General features: G+C 45.9%; 1 protein-coding gene across 3 annotated transcripts in view; it reads left to right on the top strand.

Moving 5' to 3' along the window:
* Positions 1–14,752, top strand: part of GRIP2 (glutamate receptor interacting protein 2) — a 482,998-nt gene that overhangs the window by 425,606 nt on the left and 42,640 nt on the right. For all 3 annotated transcript variants that reach the window (XM_073351294.2, XM_073351297.2, XM_078853578.1), the window contains exons 9-12: positions 81–250; positions 7,361–7,486; positions 8,158–8,310; positions 8,949–9,135. In XM_073351294.2, coding sequence (XP_073207395.1) covers positions 81–250; positions 7,361–7,486; positions 8,158–8,310; positions 8,949–9,135 — 636 coding nt within the window. The remainder of the gene's footprint in view (positions 1–80; positions 251–7,360; positions 7,487–8,157; positions 8,311–8,948; positions 9,136–14,752) is intronic.

The raw sequence follows: 14,752 nt of genomic DNA on the forward strand, positions 1-14,752 counted from the left end.
TGAATTTTGCCCAACTCTAATCCTAACCACAGGACACAAATCTGTGCTCTTACATAATGGGCTGTGTCTTTCCTCTGCAGGTGTGGGGCCTTGCACATTGGTGATCACATCCTCTCCATCGATGGCACCAGCACAGAGCACTGTTCCTTGTTAGAGGCCACTCAGCTCTTAGCCACCACTTCGGAAAATGTCAAGTTGGAAATACTCCCTGCTCACCAGAGCAGACTCCCCCTGAAACCTCCAGACACAGGTGTGTACTTGCAGTAAGAAGCCAAACCTTGTTTGTTTGTTTTTAATGCTGACATAATATCTGTACCGTGGTTCTCATAAAACATTGGATAGCTCCAGGGAGAGACATCTGGGGAGAAAAATAGACATTCTGCTGAAACACAGTGGATGAGACGAAGTTTGTCAAGTAAACTAATAGAAAAAAGTGACTAGCCTCTAGGCTTCAGAATAACAGCTGTGTTAGTCTGTATTCGCAAAAAGAAAAGGAGTACTTGTGGCACCTTAGAGACTAACCAATTTATTTGAGCATGAGCTTTCGTGAGCTACAGCTCACTTCATCGGATGCATACCGTGGAAACTGCAGCAGACTTTATATACACACAGAGATCATGAAACAATACCTCCTCCCACCCCACTGTCCTGGTAATAGCTTATCTAAAGTGATCATCAAGTTGGGCCATTTCCAGCACAAATCCACGTTTTCTCACCCCCCCCCACCCCCATACACACACAAACTCACTCTCCTGCTGGTAATAGCTCATCCAAAGTGACCACTCTCCCTACAATGTGCATGGTAATCAAGGTGGGCCATGTCCAGCACAAATCCAGGCTTTCTCACCCCCTCCCCCTTTTTTTTCCCCCCGGGGACGGACACACACACACACACACACACAAACTCACTCTCCTGCTGGCAATAGTTCATCCAAACTGACCACTCTCCAAGTTTAAATACAAGTTTAACCAGAACGTCTTGTGTAGAGAGTTGTCACTTTGGATGGGCTATTACCAGCAGGAGAGTGAGTTTGTGTGTGTGGGGGGGTGGAGGGTGAGAGAACCTGGATTTGTGCTGGAAATGGCCCAACTTGATGATCACTTTAGATAAGCTATTACCAGCAGGACAGTGGGGTGGGAGGAGATATTGTTTCATGATCTCTGTGTGTATATAAAGTCTGCTGCAGCTTCCACGGTATGCATCCGATGAAGTGAGCTGTAGCTCACGAAAGCTCATGCTCAAATAAATTGGTTAGTCTCTAAGGTGCCACAAGTCCTCCTTTTCTTTTTAACCTCTAGGCTTGTATGGGCACATCTGACTTGGGAATCCATTGCTCTGCAGCATCACAAGCTGTGCTAAGCTCACATCCTTAGTCCTGTTGTATTAATTTAGATGGAATAAAAGGGCTAATGGTGTTAACATAACCCACTTACTGTTTAACATTAAATGCAGGTTTGATTTACAGGGACTTTACCCTTGCTTATTATTGTGGCAAATATACTATTAACATTCATTATTAATAAGAAAAACAGTTGAAGGATTTGAAATGTAAAGCATTAAGTAAGGCTTTTATTTTAAGGGGTTTTTTGGTTTGTTTGTTTTCAGTGAGAGAGAGTTTAGAAGAAACCCCCCCCCTTGTTTGACAGCGTTTTAGATTGGGTAAAGGAGAAAAGTTAGTTGGCATAGGCTGGAGCTGCTGCTGCCACTGTTAAAGTTTGATTTCATTTTATTGTAGGTGGTGTTTGGGATTTGGCTGGAGCCGGTAGAGGTGGTGATGATGATCCTTGATAACGTTCCTTTTGCCCTGTTTGGTCAGGACATCACATAGGATGATGATGAAGGCCTGGGGTCTTGGCAGATGATGGGGGTGGCAGTTATGATGGTGAAAATTGCTTTAGTTGCTTCAGTTTTTAATTTGTTTTTTAAAGTTTTTTTTTAAAGAACTTTTAAAGGGAATGGTGGGTGGAATAGCTTATTTTTGTCATTTTGTTTATTAATTAGGCTAAACATTTCAGATTAATTTTGATTTATTTTTGGTGTTACTTTTTTGTTTACTAGGTATGATTTTAATAGGTTTTTTGAACTATATTAGTTTTTTGTTTTAGACTAATTTAGGAGCGTTGGAGGGGTCATCCTTTTTAACATTGGTTATAGGTTGTGATTTTTTTTATGAACTTTATATTGTTTTTAATTGAGTTTACATTTAAAATAAATATGTAAGCCCAATTATTACAAGGGTACCCCAAAATGATTTTTTTTTCTATTCAACAATCCTTACATAGGCATCTGGCTTTCAAGGTGCATCTTTAATTGTGCAGGGCCTGGCACTTGCCTTGTGAATGATGCCAGTAGATAGAGAATTAGACCACAAGTTGGTCCAGTTATGGAAAAAATGCAGAAACATGAGTGCTGGTCTTCCTGCTCAGCACTGCCGTAATTGCTGCTTGATCATGTGCCCCTGAGTCTGAGCAGAAGAAGGTGGTGGACTAGAAGAATCAGTGAGAGGAAATATCACTAAAGGAGTCAATGACAAACCCCCCAGGATTTCACCCTTGGAAGCCTCATTGTTATCCGTCTTAGGGTAAGTCTCTACTGCAACCCAAGGTGTGATTTCAGTGCAGGCAGACTTACCCACACCAGCACCACTAAAAATAGCAATGTAAATGCAATGTCATGGACTTCAGTGCAGACTGGACAAGCATGCTGGAGACCCTGGGCATGTACTTGCGTTACTAGCCCAGGCTGAAGCCTGTGCTGCTGTGTCTACACTGGTATTTTTAGTTGTGATCGCATGGGTATAGCTACAAGTGCTGCAGTCACACTCCGATTGCAGTGTAGATGTGCCCTTAGGTACGTCTATACTCTGAGCTGGGGGAGTGATTCCTGGCTTGTGTGGGCATCCTGGTGCCAGCTCTCATCTGAAGGAGCATGCTAAGAATGGTAGTGTAGCCATGGTAGCATGGACCATCATGGCATAGGCTAGCTGCCCTATCCACAGGGTCCAGGTGGGATTATACTCGTAGCTGCTAGCTCACGCTGCTGTTGCCCATGTTATAGTGTTTCTGCTACAATTTTTAGCATGCTGGTTCAGATGAGAACTAGCATGAAATATGTTCATGTGAGCTGGGAATCACACCCCCAGCTCCAAGTGTACACCGTGCCTTAATCTCTCTTCCTATAAGACAAGAGTTGGCAGAGGGTCGGATCCTCATCTAAACCTAGGCTGAATTCAGTGCCGATACCATAATATTTAATGCAGTCCCAGCCTGCTCTGTTAAGGGGTAAACTTCACATTCTGCACAGCAGGCCTGCTCTTTCTGGGGACTGAATAAGTCGAGACTGATTGTTAGTGTTTCATGGTGCCCAGGATCAGATAATGTAACTGCCAGTTCCAATCACCTCTATGGTGCTTTCTCAGTCGTCTGGTTGCAGGGCACCAATCTTGCACGCGCCCATTTAGTCGTTGGTGACCGATAATAGCCCAAGGCGAAGCTCACAGTCCATTACCGCTCCAGGATGACTTGGGAAAGGAGGAATTTGTAATGTCCGTTAGCATAATCTAATGAATCATAAAACCCTAATAACTGCTCCTTTTCTAGAAAAGTTTAAAGCTCTAAAATGCCTAGATTAATTTGTGCAGAATTAGAGCAGTTGAGCAGAGGGGCTAATGACTTGACCCAGGTGCCCAAGAAAAATGGAAAACTAATCCTTTTTCAACAGCCATTAAAATGAGCATTCTCCTTCCTGCTTTGGTGCCCTGCTCCTAATCTCCTTCCAAAACACATGCATTCAGGAGGTACCTTTAATGGAGGGATGGCTTTGTGTATGTACCCAGTCATTTCCCCCCATCCCCACTTAGATCAGCCAACCGTAGTAGCAATCCAGAGTGCAAATTTCTTAGCATAATCATGGCACTTCAAGGCAAAAGGTATGAAAGTGACAACTGTTCCCACGTTATTTAAACTGTTTAACGAATGAAGGTCAAAACAAACAGATGCCCTTGAGCTGCACGTTGAATGGCCGTTGATATGAAGCAGAGCTCTGTGTGCTGTGGATCCAGGCTGGTGTATGTCCTTAAATGTTCCCTGCTCCTATCTATCTATCTGTGTGTGTGTGTGTGTGTGTGTGTGTGTGTATGTATACATAGAGCTGAGCCCTTAGTGAAGTAATAGGCCGCTATCTGCGGGGTCTAGGAGTGGGAGAACTGGTGAACAATGCTGCCTTACAGGCATCTGCAGCTTTCTTGTGGCGGCTGGTCCTGCGAGAAGCTGAGCACGTTCTGCTCCCATTGACCTCCGTGGGAATGGGTGGCCCTCTGCATCGTAAGTGATTGAGCTCTTAGGGCCAAACTGATATTTGCCCTGCAGCCTCTTTATACTGTCTAGGTTGGTGCAAAGGGGCTGTAGGGCAGACATAAACCTCCCCCCCTCCCCAGGGAATAACCCCTGCACAGAGGGTCTTAGTACCCCCTCCATGTAAGTCCCTCCCCTTCCCCCACTGCAAGGGCAGGGGGAGGCTGTAGGAGGGTGGCAGTGGGACCCTGGCTGCCCAGAATAAGGGAAGCACAAGCCACCTCCGCTATGTCCCTCCACCAGTGCTCATGCCAGCACAGGTATGAATTTGCCCCATAGTGATTAACCCCCAGGACCACATAATAAGCTTCAGGTGGTTGATCTTGTACGGGTACATAGGGCTGTACATGGAGCAGGGCGTGGGTGTTACTCTGCCACCCTCTTTGCAGTATCCTGTTCATGTGAATCTGGGAACAAATGAGGGCACAAGAAAAATGGGCCATGCAACACAAAACAGGTAAACTTCTTCAGTGGATGGCAGGTGTGTAAGGCCTAGAATATCGCCTTCTGGAGAGCAGCAGAGCGTAGGTGGGTAGATGCCATTGACATCCCATAGAGACACAAGAATGTCAATTACTCTTCATTAAATACTGTTTAATATTTGGTTTTATGAGAACAAAACTCCTGTGTTTTGGATCTGACCTAGGGTTGCCAATTTTGGTTGGACGTATTCCTGGAGGTTTCAACACACGGCTTAATCTTTAATTCCCTGAAGCCTCCAGGCCACTCCTAGAGGTTGGCAACCCTAATCTGAACTACTGGACAGTGTCCCCTATATTCACAGCATGCAAACTGCATAGCTGGAGCCATGTCTTTTAAAAAGCAGATAGTTTCTCATCTGCTCAGTTCGCTAAATAAATCACACGGGACGCAGAGAAACAAGTACACCGAATTGCAGAGGAAATGCCTGAGCTGAACAATGTGATTGGTGTAAAGTGCCTATGGAAGCCTATAGTGTGATGGGTATCACATAAGCAGAATTTATTTCCAGTGTTTAGATCATCAGGGAACATAACTTTTTAGATCAAATCTGTGTGGCGAAGTCACTAGTCGAGCGGGTGTCCTTGTCAGAGATCTGTTTCTTGGTAAGAGCTGATCCTGCTTGTGCTGCCAGCAATTACACTTGGAGAGAGAGAGTTCAATTTGCAGAGAATATCTCATCCGTGAAGGATGGTTATCAGTCTGTGAAAGGTTAAAAGAGCTCCACTATAAGTCATGGCTACAGTGACTGTCTGCTGTGGGATGCAGTTTGTATGTTGCTGAAAAGAGGGTCTGTTGCAAATTTGCTCATTTTATCAAGCATTGCCCACCAGGAAACAAAAATATAGATAGATAGATAGCACGATGCATGTCACCTGGGAAATAGATCCAAGTGCTCTGGGAGTAGGAAATCAAACCACGTCAGTGGCCACGGCCAGTTCTTGGTCCAGGGGCCTTGATAAGAAAACATTCAAATATCACTTCAGACAGAACAGAAAATGTGCATGCATCTTGGTATTCATTTATCTGTTCACCTCAAAGAGTGTGCATGGCACCATAAATAGGTATCGTGAAGCCAAGGTAGCTCCTGCATGGAGACTATGCTCTAGGACCCTAATCCTACAATCAGATCTGCACAGGCAAACCGTTGTGCTGCTATGGAACCCCTGAAGTGCTGGGCTGGAAGAAGGGATAAAAAGGAAAGCCGTCGAGTGGCTTCCTGCATGTTTGCCAAGTGTCATGTTTGCGCCCTGGTTTTTAAAGCTTTTTTTTTATGTAGACTTCCTGTAATGTAGGCTCCTTTTTCTGTTTGAGTGGAGGCGCAGTGTGTGCGGTTTGTGTGTTTAATAAGATTTATGAAAAACAAACAAAAAACCCTTCCCTCTTTCTTCTGCCTTGGTGAGTGCTCTGGAGCCCACAACTCAACATGACAGGAGTCCCTCCCATCACCATTAGCCTTGGCCTAGGTGTGACATTATCTGTTGGTTGGTGAAGTTACTGCTGGTAAAAGGTGCCAGATGAAGCTCTAAAAACTGACCTCCCTTCAGCATGCACATATAGTGTTCAGCATTGGCTGGAATCCCCCGTGGTGCTCTGTTAATATGTTTAGTTCTGCCCTGGTAAGAGGATGGTTCTGTCTCAGAGACCCTTCAATCTTTGGCTTTTTCTGGTAGTCATTTTTTATATAGATGCCTGACCACTGGTGAACAAATAGTGACCACAAATGCATTTTGCATTGGCCCTATCTACGGTACGGGTGTTTTAGGGGGAAAAATCCCACCAGTGCTACTGTTAGTTCATCTGCACCAGTGGTAGTGTAGGTGTGAACCCTACAGCAGACAAGACTCCCTTTCAAAACCTCCTGCAGCCTCTGAAGCCTTGTCTACAGTAGGGCTCCCAGCGCATGGTGCCACTGAAATAGTGTTAGCACCAGCAGGAGCCCCAGTGTAGACCAGGCTTCCAGGAGTTCAGGCTAAAATGCTCTAGTGTAAGCAATACCCGTGACTATACAACAGCTTTCAGATGGTAATGAGTCTTGGGCACTACCGACCTGGGTTAGATTCACGCCAGCGGCTCTGAGGTGAATGGAAGCCTAGTTCTTGGGGAAGCAAATTTCCGACATCCACGTCATCCATTTGTTGTTGTGCTGTGACATTACTCAGTGACACATCCCTGCTGCTGACACTCTGTCACTGCACCCTGACACCGCTTTCCTACCCAAACAAAATTATGGCTGTTCTTACCAATGGGACGTTGGTGGGGATGTGGAAGTTTGGTATATGTTGCAGCCCTTGTCGAGACTGGCAGAACTGTGTGCATGAGACGCCTGCATGGTGCCTGGCTCAATAAAGTGGTGCTAATGTGACTTGACTCAAAGTCCCCCGTGGGGAAAGGCTAATGCATTGATCCACTGATCTACACAGCTCTCCCAATGGCTGAATCCTCAAAGGCTTCTGTTCCTCGTTGCTTATCTTAATTTTCTTTTCCCTGTCTTTGTGGTTTTGTTTCTTGTGTATGCTGATTGCAGTCAAGGTGCAGAAAAGTGACCATCACCATTGCTGGGATCCCTGTGTCAACTACTGCCACACCCACCATCCAGGGCACTGCAAGACACCCACCTGGAACCAGACCTCCAACCAAGATTATTGCAAATGTAACCCATCCACTAAGCATTTGTGTCTCTCTCTCCGCAAGAGCTAGTAGCTCTGCGGTCGTGCTTACTGACCACTCACCTCCCACAGTAAGCTTAAAGAACACTGTCAAGGTTATCGATCCAGAATGTGACCCACCACTTCCTTGGTCTCCAAATCTGTGTCCAAAAATCCGTAATGAGGTTTTTATTGTTAAGTGAGTGTGTGCAGTCCAGCACATGGGGGAGGGGAGCAGACAACCCTACAATAAAGCCCAGCGTGCTGAGCAACCCTATAATAACACACTAGTGTAACTAGCTAGGCATGCTCTTGGGCAGCTCTACAATATGCTGATGACATGCTGCAAAGAAGGCAACTCTATACTAATGATACCAGCATATTTGGTTAAGGAGGAGACAGTCCTACAGTAACACACCAGTGTGCCCAGCGTAATCATAGGCAACCTTACAGTAAACACGCCAGTGAGTGCATGCGTGGTTAGGCAATGGAAGTTTCCAGCAGAAAGCATGTCCTGTTTTAATCTGCTGAAGTAGTTGCTTGCTTGCTTACTTGCTTGCTTGATGTATAACTGGCGAGTTAAAAGTTTGCGTTTAACCATGCTGGTGAGCTAGGTTTGTTTTCTCTTATTTATTATTCTTCGTGTGGGTATGTAACATGTTCTGTGTTTGCATAGCTCTGGTTGCTGCCAATTTCTCATCGCCCAGCATGAACACACAAGGTTTCCCCTGCCAGAATTCGAATACGCTACCTCGGAGCTCCCAACCCATGAGCCCGCGTGCCACCATGATGAGGAGGAGACAGAGGAAGAAGGACCACAAGAGCTCTTGTAAGTGGGATGCCTGGCTAGAAGGGTGTGTTGATCTCAGTGCCACCAACCCTTCCCTCTTCCTACTCAGGTGCCCTCACTAGGGCCAGCCTTGGACACGAGCAGTGGAAGAGACTGGTGGGCCCTGTGCTTTTGTGAATGCTGTGCTGACAGCATCTTGCAGTCCCCTTTTCCTCCCCACCTTTTTGCCAGCAGGGATCAGAGTTTGGAGAAACTTTGTCATGAGTTTAGTTTCTCTCCCTTAATTTGTACTGCTCCTACTACTCCAACCTTTCCTGCAGTGGGGCCAGAGTCCTGGCCCAAGTTAATCACTGCCGCCCCGCCGCCCCCCCCCCCAATCTCTCCTGCCTGCATCTTTTAGGTCTTGCTCTTGCTTGAGACCTTGCAAATCATGAGCTTGCCCCTCTGTCCCTGCTGATAAGTGGTGCTCCTGTGACATACTGCATCCACCTCCATGTGTGTTCATGTTAGGCTCCCCTCCCCGGCAGTGTTCCTTTACCGTGGAACGATGCAGAATGGCCAGTTGGGAATGGCTTGTGTGCACTTGCAGCCACGAGGTAACACGGGAGCCACGTTTCTGCAGACCTTGCACAAAGCTAACTGCTAACCACCGCCTCTAATGCTTTGTCTCATTTCAGTGTCGCTGGCTTCTAGTACAGTGGGTCCCGGCGGGCAGATTGTTCACACAGAAACAACAGAGGTGATCCTAAGGGGAGACCCCTTGAATGGCTTTGGCCTTCAACTCCAGGGTGGGATCTTTGCTACTGAAACCCTGTCTTCCCCGCCCCTCGTCCGATTTATTGAGCCCGACAGCCCAGCAGAGAGGTTAGAGACCTTGCCCTTGATCACTGCATGATGTTGCTGATGGTTTCCTTTTTCAAAGACGTGTCTTTCACCCATTACTCCTCTTTTTATTGATTATCTTTTCATTATCACCAGTTCCTCACTGGGTGTGGCTTAGTGCTTGTGCGTTCAGTACAGGGAAGTGAATCGGTACTGTACTGGAGGGCCTACTTGCTGGTGGTTTGTTTCAGACATTGCATTTCCTCATATTCCAGCATGGAACTTAATTTTAATCTCCTTCCCATCTAGGAGAGCATCAATATTTATTTGTATGCATTGGCCACTACAGCAGCATTTGGGTTTTCACTACAATTAAAGCCAATGTACCACGAAATGGTCACAGTTCATTAAAATTAACTGTAATTGGCTCAGCAGGCCTGTGGTTTGACTAATCAAAGACCTGTATAAAGAAACGCACTTTGCTCTGTGCCCTAAATCAAACTAGGTGTGGGCTCTAGTGAAGCACCAGAGGCTGCGAATTCCACAGGATCTTCTGGCATTGCACAGGTGCACCCAGAAAAACACCTTGTCCCTTCTCTGAGATGGCTCCATCATCTCCTGGAGGAGTTGTGCTGCTGTCTGATATCTGGTTTTCAGTGGAAGGTCATACCCAGTTTGTGTGAGCATTACCTGAAGCGTCTATTTCTGTGGCAGTTGAATGCTGGTGTTTATCGTTTTGTCTGCCTGCCACGTGCTTTGTGACGTCTTTTTTTTTTTGTTTGTTTTTAAGTGCAGTTGGAGCCAGAAATGACTATAAAAATGACGCTATTGGCTCCATGTGTACCTCACTGAGACTCAGTAGTAGGTTGGTTTGCTTCACAGGTCAGAAGAGAATATTACGTAGCATGCTTATCTCGCTCTCCAACTCAGCATCTCGGAGCTCTTCAAGAAGGTGGCTAAACGTCATTATCTCCATTTTACGCACAGGGAAACTGAGGGACAGCATAGTGAAGTGACTTGCCAAAGGTTGTGCAGCAAGCCAGTGCTGGAGTTGGGGCTAAAATCCAGGTCTTGTGAGCCCAAGTTCTGTATTCCAGCCAAAGGGCCACACACATGGCTTTTTTCCCCAACATAACTCTCAAGCTCTAAAAATCAATCTGTTCCTCCTCCCTCTTACATTGTTACCAGTAAAAAGACCCTTGCAATTCAAATTTAGCTGACAATGTTGAGAGTGAGGCAGAGTAATTAGCAATGATTATTCATGGAGCAGAATAGAATCGAGATTGTACTTCCAGAGTTACCTTGGCTCCTGTGGGATTACGGGACCAAATATTGTCTTTACATAGTGCCAGTAAAGTCACCAGTGGAGACTCAAACAAGACCACCGCTGGTTTGAATAAGAAGTCATTTTTACATAGCATTCTCTGGCTACAGCCTTGCTTTTAATTCCCACTGAACAAGGTACATTAGTTTCAAAACTAACCGCATGCACCCACCCCTATGGACAATTCCTTAAACTGCCTGTGATTTACACTGATGATCTGTCCTGCCAAATGCTGTGGTGGAAGTAACAAATAGCTCCCGGTTCCTACTGTGGCTCTTTCCCTAGCACAACAAATCTCTGCAGGCTTGATTAATGTTTTATCTCCCTGGCAAGGCTTCAGTTGCCACAAACCACACTACACAAATAAAACATTGATCACACCACAGAGAGGGCCTAGTGGCATTTAAGAGTCTCAAGCAGAAAAAAATCTGAATCTTTGCATCGCGGTATCCACGTTGTGGGGCAGCCTGTGTTGTACGTAATCAGAGCAGATATAGTTTAAATACTTAGGATCAAACTTTGTGAGGTGGTGGTGGTGGCAAAAAGAAAAGAAGTATCTTCTGTTCTCCGAGGTCTCCCTGAAAATATTGTCCAGCTGTGGCACCAGTTGGTAGGGATGCTAAAGCCTTCTGCGCCTTTATTGTTTGGATTTAAAATCCAATTTATAAAAGCGACGGTGGTTTTATTTCCCATTAATGTGGTGGAGTTGGACCGTGTTGTGAAATCCCAAACTGCTTTTATAAATCAGGCATTAACAAAGCCTTCTCTCCCAGGAGGGTTTGGAATCAGTGCTGCCTCTCTTATCCTCTTGCCAAGCCCCAAGCGAGAGCAGAGACTTGCTGCACGGTCTTGCCTGGATCTAACGTGTCATGCAGGCAGCTTTTCTTCTTAGCTGACCACCCAGCAGGATTCTCGCTCTGCCAGTCACCACCTTCATGCATTCAGATTGCAGAGAACTATCTTCCCTGCTTTGCAGTACAGATTATTTGGATGTTGAAAATTACTTTCTGCAATGTGTGCTATCTTCAACATAGCAGGCCACCTTTCCTAGCCTCTTAGTCACAGGTAAAACACCTTCATCATATTGTTGTTGCCCTCCTGGCACAATAGAATCCGGTCGGTGTTTAGCGGGGAGGGAGAGAGGAGATATGTAGGGAGACCAAAAGAAAATTGTACTAACCTCCATTCAGGCCAGGAACTTTATTCTCTCCTCCTTAGCAGGTACTGTTCTAACTGCTACTACTCCAGATATCACAGCCATTTTCTTCCACTTACGAGGCCAAATCGTCTTTCGTGGCTGGCCTTCATTTCGACATGCTCACCCATGTGCGTGCAGTCTCTGTGCTACACAAACGTTGGGTAGCCACCTGTGCAAACAAATTGGGCTCCCCGGTTTGTATATGAGAGAGCATGCGTTTGCCTGGTCGGCTATGCTTGTGGAACAGGAGGCCGGTTGGAGACGGGCTGAGCATTTGCAGCCGGGGGAGCCGTTCCGGAGCAGGGAAGGAAAGCCCTTTGAGTGCGAGGAAGGACGCAAGGCCCAGGAATGTAACTTTTCCTTCCCTAGTCTTGCTTTTTTTTCTCATCCGGCTGTCCTCCATGGGGATGCGGTCTGCCTCATGTTGTGATACCATCATAACTCACTCTCTCTCATTGGCCGGTCTCACCTCTTCACCGCCTTTGGGTTTTTCTCTGTTTAATGGGGTGGGACATAGTGCAGTTCCGGTGAGTTGAGTCAATTCCCGGTATAGCCACTATTCTCTTGAAAGCAGCTAGCCAGTTCCCAATAGCTATTGAGTGAGAGACGCAACATCTGGCTGTGGAAACTTGCTTTATGAGCTGACAGTGCTGTGTGCCTGCTGTAGAATGGTCTGTGAGAATCCAAGCGAAGGGGAGAGGATTTGATTCCTATCCCCTCTAGAGTGCTCTGTTTTAGGTCAGCGCCTTACACTAGGCAGCAGCACCAGGCTGTGTTTAGAAAGAGAATGTACTGCATCTTTCAATTGGTGCAGGAAGAGGCTAAGTTCTCCTTGGCAACAAGTCAATGTGTCACCCAACTAGTGTTTGTTTCCAGTGACCCTGTGACAGGTATTTCAAGGGAAAGACCCCTGTGATCAGGTTTACAGCTGGTGGCATCTAAGAGTCCTCCCTCCCCATCAGTCACTCTGCTTAATGGGGGCAGGTTGAGCCCTCTGGCCTTGAAAATTAGGCTGTGACTCAGCCCTCTGCATCAGCAGCTGGAGTGGTATAAGCTGGGTGTCTATCATTTCCTCTTGGTTGCCTCTAAATGTGTTTGTTTCCCTCTCCCTCATGTAACTAAACGTGCTGCTGAAACAAGTAAGGTAACCCTTCCTTACCAGAGTGACTTCAGGGCACTATCCGCGGGAGGAAGAGTCTGCAGGATCTGCCCTTTGGAGAGTGCATATTTGCCAGGAGAATGGGCGAGGCTTTCTTGTCTGTGTCTGGGTGCCAAAATCTAAGTCTGTTTAGGTTCTGAGATCTCCAGCTCTGCTCAAAAAAAAAAGGAGTACTTGTGGCACCTTAGAGACTAACCAGTTTATTTGAGCATAAGCTTTCATGAGCTACAGCTCACTTCATCGGATGCATATTGTGGAAAGTGTAGAAGATCTTTTTATACACACAAAGCATGAAAAAATACCCCCCCACCCCACTCTCCCGCTGGCAAAAGCCCATCTAAAGTGATCACTCTCCTTACAATGTGTATGATAATCAAGTTCTGCTCAGATTTTTGTCATTTAATCATAGCACCTGGAAGCCAGTAACACTAAGAGCTCACAAGTGAGAAAAATTAGTGACCAGTGAAAGTTGCCACCAAGTTTTTATCAGGTTAGGATGCGACCTGCACATCGTATCAGCCATAACAAAATGTAAAGCTCATTTAGAGCAGACATTAAACCCAAGTGAAGGCATCCAACACGATGAACTCCAGTGTTACAAAGAAGTATGTCGTTCACTCAAGAATACACCAGCCTCCTCATTCTTTTCATCGGTAGCACTTTTCTTCCAAGGATCTCGCAGCACTTTACAAACGCTGATGAAAGCCACGCAGCCCACCCATAAGTTGGGTGTCATCTTGGTGGGGAAAAAGACTGAAAGAGGGTTTGGTCTGCATAAGACCAGCGTGTCAGTGGTAAAGCCAGAAGAATAACACAGGAGTCTTGACTCCCAGTCTCCTTCACTCACCACTAGATGATACTGTAGACTAGAGTTAACAAGGCACATCTGGCTTCAGCACCTTCATCAAGGGGGACATGAGGTCACGGCTTCACTTCACAACATTTTAGAAACCTGCGAGGAAAATCTAACTTGAGCGAAGGAACGTAAGAACCTGCGTCTCCTGTCCAAGCAGCTCGAGTGAGGAAAAGGGCAGCCATCTTCTCTGTTGTTATTTGAGGGCACCCAATGACCCTGCTGTCCCGTGATGAAAACCATGGCAGTGTCACAGCCGGTTCAGTCTTTAGCTGACCTTGTGATCACAATGTAATACCTTTTTGTCGTGCTGCTGTTGGTTCCTTCTCAGTAAGACCTAGTGCTGCAGCAACAGAGTTCATAGTGCTGAAGGAAATCTTTCTGTCACAGCCGTTGGGAGTCTTAAGTTCTATAAGCCACAATTTCCACATCTAGCCACATCAAATCATAGTAGCTGCACATGCAGAGGACCAGTGAAGCATCTAATTGATTGTACAGCCAATTAAAACTGCAATGATTCACATTTATAGTACACAGAAGAGTGCCTGGCATCTCTGGGTCTCCTTGACATATTCTTTAAAAATACATCTTCATTTTTCCATGGATAACGTAACCCAGGCAGCCCCATAACATAACACAGATTTAATAAATACCCTCCCCCCAGCAAAATCACCTCTCCAACCTCTAGAGAGAAAAGGTGTTGAGCATGTGCATTTTTCAACACCACAATGTAAGTGTGCTCTCATGACATCTTGGCCGGTTGCATCCAGGGCTTGTTTGGAATGACAGCTACTTCCTAGTCTCCTTTGTCCATGATGGCCTCTTAATGTAGTAACAAACCTTGATACCACAGGTGACTTGTTCTCTTACAATCCAGTCGTGCTTGGAGTGAGGTATGGGATTGTTAAGATATGTTTGCTCTGTGAAACAAATGGATGATATTTGAAATTGGGTAGCTAAAGGTTTTGCATGGTCAGTAACAGATAAAGATCCCACTGAGCTGGAGAACCTGAGTTCTGAAACTTGAGAGAGTTCTTTTTCTCCACCTGTACACTTAAAGCCAATACCCATCGAGAGATTTTGGAGACCATTCTAAGTTGACTGAAAGAAGAACTTGCTATAAAT

This window comes from Lepidochelys kempii, chromosome 7, assembly GCF_965140285.1.
Source record: "Lepidochelys kempii isolate rLepKem1 chromosome 7, rLepKem1.hap1, whole genome shotgun sequence".
Taxonomy (NCBI): domain Eukaryota; kingdom Metazoa; phylum Chordata; order Testudines; family Cheloniidae; genus Lepidochelys; species Lepidochelys kempii.